We start from the raw sequence: 15,849 nt of genomic DNA, 5'->3' as shown, positions 1-15,849 counted from the left end.
CTAAAGATAAAAATGGCAAAAACAGTAGTGTAGAAAATTAAAAATAAACAAATAGATAAAAAAAATTACACATGATAAATGTTTTATTGGTTGTAAAGTGTATATATATATTAGTTATAAAACAAATGTATAATGACCCTATAGGGTAAATCTTAATTAGAGATTTAATTTAAGGATTTAAATGCCATAATTAGATTTAGTGAGTGATTTCGAGTATTTTGACTGTAATCATGACTATGTTATGAACAGTGCGTTCTGCCGGAGAATTTACAGTTTTGTGAATTAACCGGTAGAGCTTAAAAAGAGCAAAATAATTTTAGAGACATAATTTGATAATTCTGACGACAAATATGAGTTTAGAATGAAAAATTGTATAGTCTGGCACTTTCCGTGAAAATCTCGTGAATAGTATTTTTACCGGGTATTTTGTACTGCTGTGTAAGCAACCGGTAGAGTCCAGAAACAAATAATTGATGAAATAAGAATAGGAAAGTCCAATATATGCCAAGCAAGTCAATATAGGCCCAAGAAAATGATAAGTTTATAAGTGTTAAGTTTCAGAATTAAATAAAGTACAGTTAGTGGTTCACAGTGCATTTCGTTAAAAACGGTGCAAAAACCATACTGTGAATTATGAATATTGTTCCTTAGGAAATAAAAATTAATTTAAATAACTTTGGAAAAATAAAAATATATCCGTAGCTTTAAGTTAAGTTTCGGGTAAATTTAAGTGAAATACGCGATAGAAAAACATCCGACAAAAGGGCCACATGTGCCTAAATAGCTTGGCCACTTAAATGAATCACTATTCATTGCAAAAATTTCTTCTTCTCTCTCTTGAAGGGCCGAGCTTCAGCCATGGAAAAGGGGGGGGGGGTTAGGGTTTTGCTTGTTTTGTTGATTTCTTCTTGAATTCTCAACCAAATCTTATGACCCACCACTTGAAATTGATTAGGAACCACTCAAGGAATCCATTGCACCTATCCATTTGAGCTATAGTCGAGTGTGTGAAGAGTTATTCCTCCTCTTATTTTCGGATTACTATTCATAGGAGGAGAAAAAGTGAGTTTTTGATGGAGCTTTGCTTGGAGGTTATTCTCTAGGCTTTGTACAAGTGATTAGAGGTAAGAAACCTCTATTTCTATGGTATTATTTTGTGATCTATGTTTTGAAAATTTGGAGCATGTTTTGAGTGAGAAATATTTGATGTTAGAAGGTGAAAATTATGATGGATTGTTGTTGGTTAGGAATGATAGTGTTTAGTAAGCATTAATTTGTGATAAAAAAATTGAAAAGCCCTAGTGCACTTTTCCCCTAGGTTTCGGCCTTCATGGCTTATATAGGGTTCATCATGCAAATTTTTATTGTATGTTTGAAAAGGTAAAATATGTTGGAATGTAGTGTAAATGGATTAATTGGTGGAAATGCCAAAGTTAGAAAAAATCCTACAAATACTTGCTCTATGTTGCGAACTATAGGATGTTTAGGGGTATATATATATTGGTTACATTTTATTCTAATAAAATGTGTTGCATTTTAATATACCAATGGATGAGCTAAGAAGTGAAATGCTTTGACAAATGGTTGAAAAATACCTTGAGTCCCTAAGGGTATCCCGCGACTTTTAAAGAAAAATAGCATGATTTATGTGAAAAATTCTTAAGTAAATGCTTGATTAAATTAAAGAACGCCAACGGGTGTATAGAGGTCTAGACTTGTGTATTGGCATAGAATTGGCAAAAATATAAAGAAAGGAAAATAAGCGATAAAATGTATGCTTATGAAATAATCATGGTATTGCATCATTTTATTGATGCATTGTAAATTATTCTCTAGGTGTGCCTAGGGATTGAGAAGGATCGGAAATCTCTTGAAGCGATAAAAGTAACTTGTTCCACAAGTAAGCGTATTGGTAAAGCTTCAAGAGGTAAGCTCTATGTTTAATATAATAGCCCATATTAATTAATTAGGAAATCAAGTGTAATTAATTAATTAAACATGTTTTACTGGGTGAAATTAAGTATGAGGCTTAATAAAATGAATCTGAGTCACTTTGGAGTTAAAAAGTGTACTCAGTGAAAATTAAGGGGTATAAATGGGTACTGTCAAAAGTACCCAAAATATAAAAATAAAAATAGTAATATTCCTAGAATAATATTCCAGACTTTTGGGTAAAGTTTGGTAATTATTGGAGTTAAATAGATAGACGAACCAATACCCGCTTAGAGCCACTTAACCTATGTTAAGTGACTTAAGTCACCAAATGACCCTCATTTCCCACCCAACCCGTCGAACCAGAAAGGAGAAGAGAAGAGAGGGAGAAGAGAGGGAAGAAGAAAAGGGAAAGAGAGAGAGAGAGAGAGCTAATCCCAACGGTTTTGGGTGATTCAAAAGCCTAAATCGCTTAGAATCTCGCCCTCTTCATAATCCTTGCTTTGTTTTGAGTGGGGAGCATTGTGGAGAGAGATATTACCTCTCAAAAATTCGGCCCTTTGGTGAAAATTGGGGTTTTGAGAGTTTCTACCTCCATTGAAGCTTGAGGAGCCATCAATCCTTGGTTGTGTGACCATTGGTGGTAAGATTCTAACCCTTGAACCTCATGATTCCTTGAAATTTGCATGAGTTAGGGTTTGTGAATAGTAAATTGGGATTTTTATGAAATGTAGTTGAATTAGCTATGTTCTAGGAAGAATGGAACTTAGAGCATGTTATGGAAAATGCTAGGAATGTCATTTAATCGGTGGAAATGAGCCTAGATAGTCATTTGATAATTGTTCATAATATTGGAAAATTCATGCTTGGATTGGTTAGTATTCTAGCATGTTGAACAATTAGTGAGTTGAATGATTGATTGGATCCTTGTGATGTCTAGGATTGAGACATTTGGACCAACCGTGAGTGATCAACCATTGGAGCAAGCTATGGAGCTTGAATAGCTCATTGGAATTGGTAAGCTCATACTTGGGTTGTGCTTTGAATTGAGTAATTGATGGTTGATTGTGAAATACTCTTGGATGCAATGTGTTGATTGCATTACACCATGTGTAGGTGTTGGTTTTGGAGTAGAGTATTGTTGACATTGGTGAAGAACAAAGGTCGACTGAAGCATTGAGGTAAGCCTTCGGACCTTGGGTGTAATTCCCTTGATTGTTCCACCAAGCCCTGAAAGGGTAGTGGTGATTATAGTGTATATAAATGCAATAAAATAGTGTAATGCTTTGTTATACGTATGTGTATGCATTTGGTGTGGCATAGGATGGTGTTTCCCTATGTGGGTATGTGGCATGACGATGCGTAAATCATACTTGGTAGTTAGCTGGCCAGTAGGACTATTTGCATCTGAGTTTCCTTAGGACAGCTTGAAAGCTCGAGGGATTTCTCCTGGAGATGTATTGCACTTTGCATAGATATGTATTTACTGCATTATTATTGTTATTGCTATTACACTGATATGGAACTGTGGGGTGGAGAGATGCTCCAAGGACCCCTGGTTTACTGGATATATTCGTATATCTCACCCCGTGTTGTGGGGACCCCCTTTCAGGTAAGGATGCTGCAGGAGCCTCTGGTGGCAAGTGGCCATATCTGGATTATGCATGAAATATGGCATTTCTTTGAGTTTATGCATGCCTTTTGTAGTTGACATGTATAGGATTTTATTTTGAAAGCCCATGGTCATATGTATATCTTGATTCATTGGATGAACTTAGCCTATGCTCATGCCTTTGGTTACACCTACTGTTGATGGGAGCCAAGGGAATGATCATAGTGTTTTGTAAGCTAAGTTCTATGATTTGTAAAGGATATGTAATGTAAATGATGTCTACTTGGAATTCAATATATGCATGCTTGTTATGTATTGAGTTGTTGAATTGGTTGGGCTGGAAATCAATTAGGTACCCTCTTCGTTTAAACTGGTAAACGATGAGAAAACAAAGGTCATGCTGCCCAAATTCTAGCTAAATCTCATGAGGAGAGGTTGGATGAGTGCTAGGATTTAGTTTTGGGGCATGGACAATTGGGGTTTGTAATGGGGATGCATTTCCCCCTAGGTTTGGACTTGAGAAATGTGGGAATTGGAATTCCCTGGCAGCGCGCTTAAGCGCCCAGCTGCCCCTGCGAGTGCCAATGCATTCTGCCTCCTCGCGCTGGAGCGCCCAAGTGGGGGCTTAAGCGCCCAGGAGTGCGCGCTGGAGCGCCCTGGCGTGCGCTGAAGCGCCCTTTGCTGCAGAAAGTTGGGTGGCTTACTGCCCCCTCGTGTTTTAGCGCCCAGGGTGGGGCTTAAGCGCCCAGGGTTGCGCGCTTGAGCGCCCTGGTCCGCGCTTAAGCGCCCTTCGCCACTGAAGGAGGAGATGCTTCTGTCTCTGCGCGCTAAAACGTCCCCGTGGGAGCTTGAGCGCCCAGGATAGCGCGCCTGAGCGCCCTGTTGCGCGCTTAAGCGCCCATCCACACTGGAATGCCTGATGCTTACTGCCTCCGTGCGCTTAAGCGCCCAGATGGAGGCTTTAGCGCCCGATAGCGCGCGCTTGAGCGCCCGGTAGCGCGCTGGGCCTGTGACCAACACTCTCTTGTGTTGCTCCAAATTGTCCTAACTTGGGCTACAGTGCCCCGATTTGAGCACGGTTTGAAGCCACAGGTAGCTAATGAAGAAACCTACAATATAGTAGAAGATGTGAACTAAATAAGAAGTAAATTAATGATTTAAAAATGGAATAAGAACATGATGTTAAGCTTAATTGATATGATTCCGCAAGGTAATACGGTTATGATCACAGAATTGGGTATTATAAATTCGGTATGTTTTAAAATGAAAAATTTATCCGGATTTTAATTGAACCCATGTGATTGTAACTGCGCTTAATATCATAATGCGATGTTAACAAACCGGTTCTAGAACGGGGTGTTACATTTAAGGAGTCTTTTCCTGCTTGAGTGCTCCACCATGGTTAGTGAACTATGGTTGGACTGTATGACTGTGATTTAGATGCTTTGTATAGATGCATTCATATAGAGTTATTTGATAACATGATATGTTTTGCTCTGATATGACTTCTGTAATATGATTTCTGTAACAATCTCTGGCCATTGATTGTATAGTACCCGAATGTCCGCTTTGGGGTCCTCCCTCGGGACTGATGGTGTACGCCTCTGATATGTCTGGTTCCGCTTTGGGGTCCTCCCTCGGGAACACGTGCGTTGATTTCCGCTTGGGGTCCTCCCTTGGGAATGACGGCGTACATCTCTGATATGATATGGATATATGATCTGTTCTGTTATGATATCTGTTATATGTTGTATTTGTATACTCTGTATCTGACTTTCATGCAGGAGTGAGCCAGGTGTATGGAGAATTCTCTATAAACCTGGAGCTTATTGAGATTTGTAATCTCACCCCTCTTGGGGACATATTTTCAGGTGCCCAGATTTCCGGTGAGTCCTCACTAGGCAGGGACACGACACGTGGCTGAGGCAGTTGACAGATCGGATTTTGAGTGGCTGTAGGCTACTACCTTTTGGAGTGTTTGTTGTCTTTTAGTATTTCCGCATTTGATGGATCACGATATTGATCCTTTATTTTGTATATGGCCTGTATATGTTTTGTACATGTCTGTCACTTGGATGCATGTACATTTGGGTATTCAGGCACGTCATATGATGATGTATTATTCAGTTTATGATTTCGTATTGGATTGCATGTTGATTAGGATAGTGGCACGGAGCTATATTTTGCATGCGCCCATGGATGGGTATCTGATTGTATCTGCATGACTGGTACTTCTGGATTACTATGCTGTATAAACTGTTTATCAGGAAATGCTTCTGAGTGGGATTGGAAAATCCCCAGTTGTCCGATTTATAGAGGAAACTCTGCCCGATTTTCGTTTACCCCGAGTAAGATCTAAAAAGAAAAAGAAAAAGTTAGCTCGTATTTTCAGAAGTTAAGTCTTCCGCTGTTTTCTGTTTTATCATATGTATGTTAATTGAACCGGCTCGAGACGGGGATGTTACAAAATGTGTTCTAACTTCTACCTATATTTAGACTATTTTACTTCATGACGCTGAAAACAAATTTGTTTTCCGAGGATGTAGTTGTTAATCTTTTGGTGTTCGTCCCGTTTCAGATTAACTAATTATTTTCTTTTTCAGTTTATTGAATTTCCTTTCTTAGAAAATGGAAGAAAATGTGAAAATATCATTATTCATATATAATTTTGACCGAGAAAATATCATTATTCTTAGATACCCAGGCAAATGGATATGTTATTTTAATATGTCTATGTTTGGCACAAGATTTTAAAAATTCATCTAGGAAATGATTTGCCCAATATTTGATATTTATTTGGAGATTGTGAGTAAAAACATTGTTGAAGAATATCACCTACAAGGTGGTATTTTCGAATTACCGGTAAAATACACAAAGCGTAGATATAAGGTATGTTTCGATGATAACAAAATGACAACAACAAAAAGAGAAGAGCTTTGATCAAGAAAAAAAAACATCAACCGTAGGTGGATATTGAAGATGTATGATGTAGCCACACAAGAAGAGTGATGTTATATCAAAGTGGCAAGATTATTGGATCAAGAGTAACAAGGAATAATTAGAAGAGCAACACCAAGATCAAAGACAACTAACCATGGACAACATCTAAGAGAAGCTCAATATCATAACCATGATGAAAAATGAGCAAAACCAACAAAGTGTCAGGCATTGACATATCCAACAAGTCAAAGCATCAAGTTCAAAAAAAGATCTAAGACACAAGACATACAACTAAGTCTAAAATCATATTTAGAATATATGTTTAGGGCTTAGAATATATGTGAGGGTATATGAAAGATTGCATTGCATGAGCTCAGAGTTTTTCTCAAAGTAAACGTGTTTTTCAAATTGCTTAATCATAACCTTTATTTATATACTTGAAAGAAATTTGAGAAATCCAAGGAAAAGATCCTTGACATATTTTATAACTTCAAAATATATTTATCAAGTCAAGATCTTTCACAAAAAGTGGTTGGAAGCAAGCTAGAACACATTTGAACTTAAAATTTGTTGCTTAATTTTGCTTCTGCCTTCCATACAATTTTTCGTATCTAAGATGATGGATTTGGATCTTGTGTTCTTCATAAAATTTGTAGATCTTTCTTTTCTCTTTCCAACGAGACCAAGATCACATCAATCTGACAAGTATAACTCAATTTATGCTCAAAATACGAAACAATATTCTTGTTGTGAATAAAGTATTCGAATACCTGATGAAGTATTCGAATACCTCACGAAAACTATTCGAATACTCACTGGGCAAAAAGTCTATAACGGCTATAAATGAAGTATTCGAATACCACACGAAAAGTATTCGAATACTTACTGGGCAGAATGCATAAAACAACTATAAACGGCTAGTTTTCAATGGAAACACTATAAATACATTCCTTATGACCTTAAAACGTATCGATCACCATTCCTACACATCTTAAGGATGATTTGAGAGCTTCTACACTATCATTTACATATTCTTTCATATCTTTCAAAGATTAAACATATTTGAGCTCAAATCTTGAAAATTCATATACCCATAGTGCTTCAAGTTGTATATCCACACTTTAAGAGTGTATATTCATTTCCAAATATTTCCCTCCTTGTATTCTTGATTTGAAAGGGTTGTGACACCCATTGTTTGAAAGGTAGCCTAATACCTAAGTAAATTTGGAGTGAATTGTAAGGTTGCCAAGTACCTGTAAACTTGGAGATTGTAAGGTATCCAAGAACCCGAAGTCTTGAAAGATTGTAAAGGTTTGTCAAGCACCCGTGAAGCTTGACCATTAGTGAAAGAGTTGATCGAGCGGCTTCAGTCTGGACGTAGGTCACAAGTGGTGGTGACCGAACCAGGATATATTGTGTTTGCAATTCTCTAAACTCTAAACTCTTTATTTCTAGCACTTTAATTGCTTCTTTGATATCTTGTATGTGCTAGAGTAAGTTCTATAATTGTGATATATTATATATTATGGATTGTTTGAATGCATTGATTAGCTTTTCACATATTAAAGTTTGCTTGAAATGATTATTTAGAAATTAGAAGAGGGCTTTTGCAAAAATCTTGTAATACTCAATTCATCCCCCCCTCTTGAGTATAAAAGTCACATTCCAAACAAAAAGGAGCACGAAGTTAGGTGACGAAAATGACCATATATTCAGCTATAAAAAATTACTCTTATTTAGTCAAGGGTTGTTGTCGTAATTTCGCCCTATTTTTTCAACAATATTTTACCTTCAACTAAATATAGACTTAGGAAACTTAAATCAATTTTTTTGGGTAATATTCTTTCCCTTTCTATCATTCTTGTTTTTGTGAATACAGGGACTCTGTTCCTAATATCTTCATAATTTAAAAACAAAAGGTATAGCACTTTAAAATCAATATTAAGTAAATGAAAAATCAAAAAAATACAAGAAACCAAACTCACATACGTCCAAAGTCCAAATATTGAGACTAAAAATACATCAAATTCTACATAAATTTGATGACTTAATAAACCAAGAGAATGTGAGATTGGAGCCGCTTGCAATGCAAAAAAAAACACACACAAAAAAACATACGATGACTTCACTTCTAATACAATAAGCTGTCCAAACTCCAAAGCTTATTATATTATAATCTTCAAAGAAGAATAGAGAAAGAGTATCCGAGTTTAGTCAGTTGCTTGTAGAGTTAAAGACAATAGTAAAAAATAGGGTTACTAAAAATAGGTTTAATGATTTAGTGACATAAAAAAATATTATTTATTATAATAATATATCGGGCCAGCTCACGAACTTTCAAGTCAAGCATTATTAAATTAGGCTTGGACTTGTTTGCTAAACAAGCTTTTTTTAAAACTAAGTCTGTTTTATTTATTAAACAAGTCAGGTCAAGTTAAGCTTAAAGCAAACTACATTGAGTCCTTGACAAACCGCTCGGCTCATTTACAACATTAGGCTTGCCCATACCATGTTTGATGTAGACATGACTTAGTTATTAAGGGTGTTTATAAATCGATTCAATAATTCAATACAAAATTGAAAAATCAAAAACTAAAAATGAAAAGAATGTAAAATGGAATATGGTTTAATTAGAAATGTTAAATTAGGTGCATATAACTCGTTGCTGAATGCAAATAATAACATTAAAAATAAAGAATAAGTATAGATCCTATTTTCAAACTAGGGAATGTAAAAAAAAAATACTGTTAATATCGTGGGAATGGTTACCATATCTTAAAATTTAAAAATTTTGTGTTTATTTATCTCTTCATATATATTAAATCAGTAAAATTCTATTAAAATTTGATAATATTTATGAAGAGAAATATAAACTCAAATTTTTTTACGTAAGAATCATATAACAAAAAATTTTAACGTCATCCATTCCCATAACAATATACCTATTTTTGAACTTGAAAGTCAATCATCCACATGCTACTATCGTAGGCTCCATTGTTGTGGAGGTGTCCCTGTCACACATTTCAGGAACAATGTTTGTAGGTGCTTCTCCCTGCACGATGAGATGAATAACTTGAGAGGTTGAAAATACTAAAAACCATTTTGCAATTTCTTGAATTTTAAAAAATGAACACATACCTTTGCGAGGTTCCTAAAATATGTCATCGTGTAATTTCCAGTGGGAAATAAAGCCTCAACAATATCTGCTAGTGCCAATTGAGGTTGGGACACTGCTCCATTATACCAGTCTTTACATGCAGAAGATCACATGCACACACAAACAATTATACATGAAAAGTAAGGGGCGAAAAATAATTATAACCCAAAAGTTTAAGCACATAAGTGAGATCACATTAATGATTTCAGCAGATAATTTTATTTTCTAGTGGGCTACATATTTAATTATCAATTACATCATGCTATTTAATTATTGGGCATATTTAAGTGATTTATTAAGGAACCCAATTGGATTTCACAATGTGTATGGATTAAATGAGTGGATATCTATATTGGTTCAACATGATATACTACGAGCCTGGTTGGCTCAATGATAAGAAATAATAGATAATGTTATGGTACTTAATGTATCAAATTAGTTAGATAGTCTTTTCCCTATCAATCGATTGAGGAAGATCATCAATTCCAAAAATTCAAAAGCATCATAAAATCACAATAATTGCGATGGAATCACCTACGTTTTAATTCCTTTAGTTTCCTTGATAATCCAATATAATGTATCCAGGAGTTTGCGGTGATAGTTTCGCATATTAGGGAGAATCCCAACATCTAGCACATGATAGAGAAAGTTTTCTTTTTCTTGGCCATGAAAGAATGAACTTCCACCAAATAAAAGTATGACATAAATATTGAGTAGGTGCTTTACTAGAAAAATCATGTAGAAGAAAACATCTTCCAAATTCCATATATAGTTTTATAAAATCAAAAAGCTAGTATTTTTGTCATTACACATTAAAATTCAAAACACTCACACAGCAATTATAAGAGACACAAGTTTGGTAAATGTATTCTTACCAAGAGCAGTATAATTGTGAATCCTTTTGTCATATCTCCATAGGCTTGTGTTTGTAAGAAAGGAAAAACAAGAACGATCCTCAACATTTAGATTATGGATAAATGTTGATAAAGTGTAGTTGGCTGGATCAGAAGTTAATGTTTCATCAATGACTACTTCCACAGTCTACACGAGAAATAATAATTACTCAACAAAAACCAATAAATAAAAGGGAATTTAATGCAATGAAAAAAAAATCCTTTTTTGTGGATATGCAATATATAGTTTTAGGAATAATTTTCAGCTATCAATTAAGTATCTCATGTATAGCTCAGATATTTTTTAAATTTATATAAAATTATAAAGAAGATATTCATAATTAATTTAAAAAACTAAATTTAAAAGTTAAAAAAAAGTTATGATATGTATTTTTTAAGAAAGAGTATACTAAGAGTGTGCATGAAAATCATTCTGTTCCTGACACTATTTCTGAAAAAAAACAATTCCTTTCTATTTTTGTGTCTTGGAACAATTTATGGAAAAAAAATGTGTTTGATAACATGTTCTATTTTTATTCTGAGAATGAGAATACATTTGATAACACAACAAATAATATAATAAAAAATTATTTTTATTAAGCATAAATTTTTTTTGGATCATCACTTTCCTTTTCATATGGTGTGGTGGTGGTGGTGGCGTGGTGGTGGTTGAGGTGATGGCATGGAGGTGGTGGAGATGGCAATGGCTGCAATGATGATGGTGGTAATGGTGGCGATGGTGGTTGCGTGGTAGTGGTGTTGACGGCAGAGGCTGCGACGATGATGGTAGTGGTTGGTGATGGCTTTGGCTACGGTGATAGTGGTGGTGGTTGGTAACGGTGGTGGTGATGGTGGCGGTTGCAGTAGTGATGGTGGTGGTGGTGGCGATGACAATGGAGTGGTGATGGTAGTGGTTATGGTGGTAGATACGGTGATGGTAGTGGTTATGGTGGTAGATACGACGATGGCGGCGGCGACAGTGGTAGTGGTGCTAGCGATGGTGGTGGTGGTGGCGGAGGCGTGGTGATAATAGTAGTGGTGGTGGTGACAGTAGTGGCTGCGATGATGACAGCGGTGGTGGTTATGGTAGTGATGGTAGCAATGGCAGCTATGGTGACAGTGGCATGGTGATAGTGATGGTGGCGTTGGCATCATGGTGGTGATAGTGACGATGACAGTGGTGATACGGCGACGGTAGCGATTATGGTAGCGATGGTCGTGTCGGGATGATGGTAATGATGATAGTGGTGGAGAGTGATTGAGAGAGACATATGTTTCTCATTTTGAGCTCGGGAATAAAAAAAAAAAAATTGTTATTTTTTCTGTTCCTCCGCACACAAATTAAACCGGTTCATCCCAGGAACAAAAAAATAAACTGATTTTACCAAACAAGTTTTCTATCTATTTATGTTTCTGGAAACAGAAATTAAAAAAAAAAAATTAATTCCGAAAAAGTTGTCGTATACACCCCCAAGAGACTTAACCACTAAAAAAATGAATTGAAATGTAATATATAAAGATTGATGTGATGATAAACCTTTAATTACAGACTGGAATGTGAATTTACAATATTATTTGTTACTTAAGTCACTGGGATTGGTTTAGTGATGAGAGGTTTGGATAGGTTATATTAGGTTATATGTTCAATTTTACCTTACATAAAAAATATATATTATTTGTTACTTGCGTTTAATTTTTTCATTTAATGCAATATCATAATACAACTTACACATAGGATGGCATGCAATTCCTCCAAGTCATCAGGATCAGAGATATTGTAAGTATTCTTGTATATAGAGGCATCCAAATTCTCTCCTCCTGCATCTTCCACGTACTGTTTGCAAAGTTTTTGTATCCAAATTTAGAAAGTGGCCACAAAAACTTAAAAGCATACGCATCAGTTTGCAATGGATCAGAGACCATGTCATGTGAAAGAACTTAGTTGTTCGTCCTATATCAATGGTCACAATTTTAATGATAAAATTGTAAAATGATAAAATAAAAATAATAACTTTAATTGCTGACAGTTGATCTATAAATCAATGAATAACATAGTTTTTTATGAAACAGTGGTTCCTAATAACGATGAAGAAAACAGTTATGGTTTGGTTTGATACCTTCAACTGATATGTTTCCTTTGTAAAAGACCAAACACCCTGCAAAGATGACATTTCAGTTGTAAGTTACTCAAAATTAACTCATTTTTTTTTTCTATAAACAGAATTCATGTATCAGAACTTGGGTCAAGATAATTTGGAGAGGAAAAAAAAAAAAAATAAAGAATGATTTTTAAGTGTTAATGATAGAATTGGACCAGGATGAGGGAATAACAGAAACAAAATGTGGGAAAGAAGATGATTAAGTAATGGGATGTGTGCTTTTGAATATACATACTTTATCATACTTCATCCAAGCTACTGTTGGCTTGAATGATATCCGAGTAGTTGCAATTTTAGCCAAGCACAAATAATTCTCCTTAACCTATGCAATAACAAACCATTTTGTCAGAGTAACATATATCACAAAATCTAATCAGTTACACTGATATTAGCACAGAAAACTATGAAAAGGTGATTGAGTAATCTCCAAATGCAACTTTCTTTTTATGCACACAGAAACTTGATCAATTTTTTAGTATAAAGGAATTTAGAACTACTTATGATTAGCTTTTGCAATAATTTGGAAGAAATAAAAGACATTGTTTGTGGGGTCATTGAACATTTCTCTATTGCCATTTGTTGATGCATTCCACATTCAAATCTATGCACACAATATGTAGTGTGACTGAAGTTTTATCATTAACTAACAAAAGTTTCCAGCTCTGTTTTGTCCAGAGGAACTACTGGTCCCACATTTTCATGTTCAGATTTCAATAGTATGGTGTTCAAAAGATGAACATACATAAGGATTTAGTTAATGTGGGACCAGTAGTTCATCTGGACAAAACAGAAATAAGTCCATTTTTTGTGCTTTGTCTTCACATGGATTTATTTAAATTGGTGGTAATAGCCTACTAGCTTATAAGCAACATCTTAACAAATAGAAGAAAGTTAGTAGTTTCACCCTAAACCATAATTGACACAAGAATGTAGACTGAAATAGGGGACTAGTGATTAAACTGAATTTAATCCTAAAAGTTATTTGAGTTATGATCATTAATTCTTAATATCAGATTTCAACAGCTTATGAAGACTGTAAGTGGAAATTCCTGATACAAATTGCAGTTTAGGGCCTTGGACTGAACAAGAAGAAGAAACTACAAGGTTATAATGATGATAGTAGAAGTTGCTGAAAAAATAATCATATCATATAGTAATATAGTTATGCCATTGACTGAGTGGTGTTCTTACTGCAGTATAGACTTCATTGGCTCTAGCTTCAACATTTGCAAAAGCTCCAATGAACTTGATCCACTCTGCTCTCTATCAAAGTAAATGCAGTTGATCTTTAATCATTCTAAGGGGTATCCTCTACAAAAGGAACAAAAGTTGCTTACCTGCAAAGGGATATCCTCTACAAAAGGAACAAAAGTTGCAAAATTGCAAGCTGGTTGTTGATTAGTGTCACTAAAGAAGTGAGCTGCAAACTGTGCAAGCTTTTGGTAATCACTTCTGTTGAACATTTCTATCTGTCCTCCTTCATACAACTTCAACACACATGGAGAAGCCACAGATTCTGAGGTTATGCCTTTCAAGCTCTCCAGTAAGCCTAAAAGCTGCTCAAAACAAGAATAGGAACAAATATTAAGGCAAAGCAGGAATGAAAATGAAAACCCTTCTATCTTGAAGTTGGCAACACAACTTCAAATCCAAACAAAACCTTTGTAATTTAATATGTAAACTTGGAGTAATGAGAGATCCTCACCTCTAAGAAGGAAACTTGAGTTCCAATCCCCGGAGGCAAAAGAAAGAAAAAGAAAACGTTAGGCACAACAAAGATGAAAGACATCCTTAAGTTTATGAGTCAAAAAGAATGACTAAATTGAATTGACTAATAATTTGTTTTAGCACTGGAACATTGAACTGGTAACAGACTGACAGCATCGGTTTGCTGGTAAAACAAAATGATTTGTGGTATTATATGCTAGCATCTTCATTCCAAAGAAAATGAGAATCAATAAGCTAAACAGTAGGAATATGCATGGCATACCCGGAAAATAATCTGTATCAACAGAATAGTTTGACATTGGTATGACAAATGATTTGATTCTTGACGTGCAATATTTAGTCCTTGATGCAATCCTTGAATTATTCTGCCAATGAGATTAATTGATGGAAGAAATTAATATGAGTTGGCTAGAAACACAACTTAGCAGAAAAAATTCAGCAAACATGCAAAAAAATTAGAAAAAAAATAAAATGTAATTCCTATGTTTAGTTCCTTTAAGAGTACATTCCCAACAGAAGAAAAAAAAAGGATCTCTTTACAGATTTTTTTTTTGTTATATTAATAAATGATCGATTTTAAAATTCTCCTATCTTTGATTACAAAAGACTTTGCTAATAAAGGTAGCTATTGTCTCCAATCAGTGTTTTTCAAAAATACAACTTGGGCAGCTATATAGGTTGATGATACTATTGTCTTAAGCCCTTTGAAGTAGTTTCCAATGATTAATTTGTTATCTTCACAGAAGATATCTTCGTCTCTTTCTTAAATAGGGGAAAGTACTAAAGGCAGTTATATTATTTTGATAACAGATATAAAGTCATGACTCATGAATAATAATTTATAAAATTTCATTGAAATTTTTTTTTATAAAAATATGATAATACTCACCCTTTATTTTCTCATCCACACTTAGGCTAAAAAAAAATTCCAAGTCCCTACCATTTTCCATTTCATTATTTACTTGTATAAACCAAAAACCAAAACAAAACTTAAGGACCTATTAGTGTACTAATACCCAACCTTACACAAGAATTCAAAGACAATAAAAAACAAGTTTTATCACCAATGATTTCTTAAGATATGTGCACAGTGAAGTACCTGAAGAAGAAGGTAGCTTTGGCCATCAACGGCATTCTTAATGACTTTGAAGGTCTGGCCATAGTAAATATGGAAGTTTACAGCATCTTCCACTTTTGAAAAGTTATTCACTGTAGTGTTTGCTCCATGAACACCTCCACAGTTAAAGAACCAAACCAATGCTAAGAAAAAGAAGGCTTGCAGCCAAGAACAAGAAGGTGCTGAATCCATGAGCTTAATGAGATAGATACTTCATGCTATATAAAAATAATATGATGAGTGAAGCTAATTATATATGGGTTTTATAATTCTCATTCAACGTGAGAATTCAAATTTTCCTACACACCCTT

General features: G+C 34.9%; 1 protein-coding gene and 1 long non-coding RNA gene across 2 annotated transcripts; one reads left to right on the top strand and one right to left on the bottom strand.

The window, feature by feature from the left end:
- The first annotated feature begins 2,456 nt into the window (after positions 1–2,456).
- On the top strand, positions 2,457–3,678 carry LOC133300612 (uncharacterized). The gene is made up of 4 exons (XR_009750076.1): positions 2,457–2,575; positions 2,873–2,949; positions 3,049–3,113; positions 3,545–3,678. It is a non-coding gene; the product is annotated as an uncharacterized LOC133300612 (long non-coding RNA).
- A 5,771-nt stretch (positions 3,679–9,449) lies between these two features.
- Positions 9,450–15,606, bottom strand: LOC133300626 (uncharacterized). The gene is given in 11 exon segments (XM_061500208.1): positions 9,450–9,536; positions 9,623–9,732; positions 10,517–10,682; positions 12,264–12,368; positions 12,652–12,690; positions 12,929–13,015; positions 13,885–13,956; positions 14,031–14,249; positions 14,399–14,412; positions 14,684–14,775; positions 15,521–15,606. Coding segments are annotated over 11 exon segments (1,077 nt in total).
- Between the last annotated feature and the right edge of the window lie 243 nt (positions 15,607–15,849).

The sequence above is a fragment of the Gastrolobium bilobum genome, unplaced genomic scaffold, assembly GCF_033153095.1.
Source record: "Gastrolobium bilobum isolate Gb01-03AN ecotype WA unplaced genomic scaffold, APGP_CSIRO_Gbil_v1 utg34045, whole genome shotgun sequence".
NCBI classification, from domain to species: domain Eukaryota; kingdom Viridiplantae; phylum Streptophyta; class Magnoliopsida; order Fabales; family Fabaceae; genus Gastrolobium; species Gastrolobium bilobum.
This window is presented reverse-complemented; position numbering and strand designations above follow the sequence as displayed.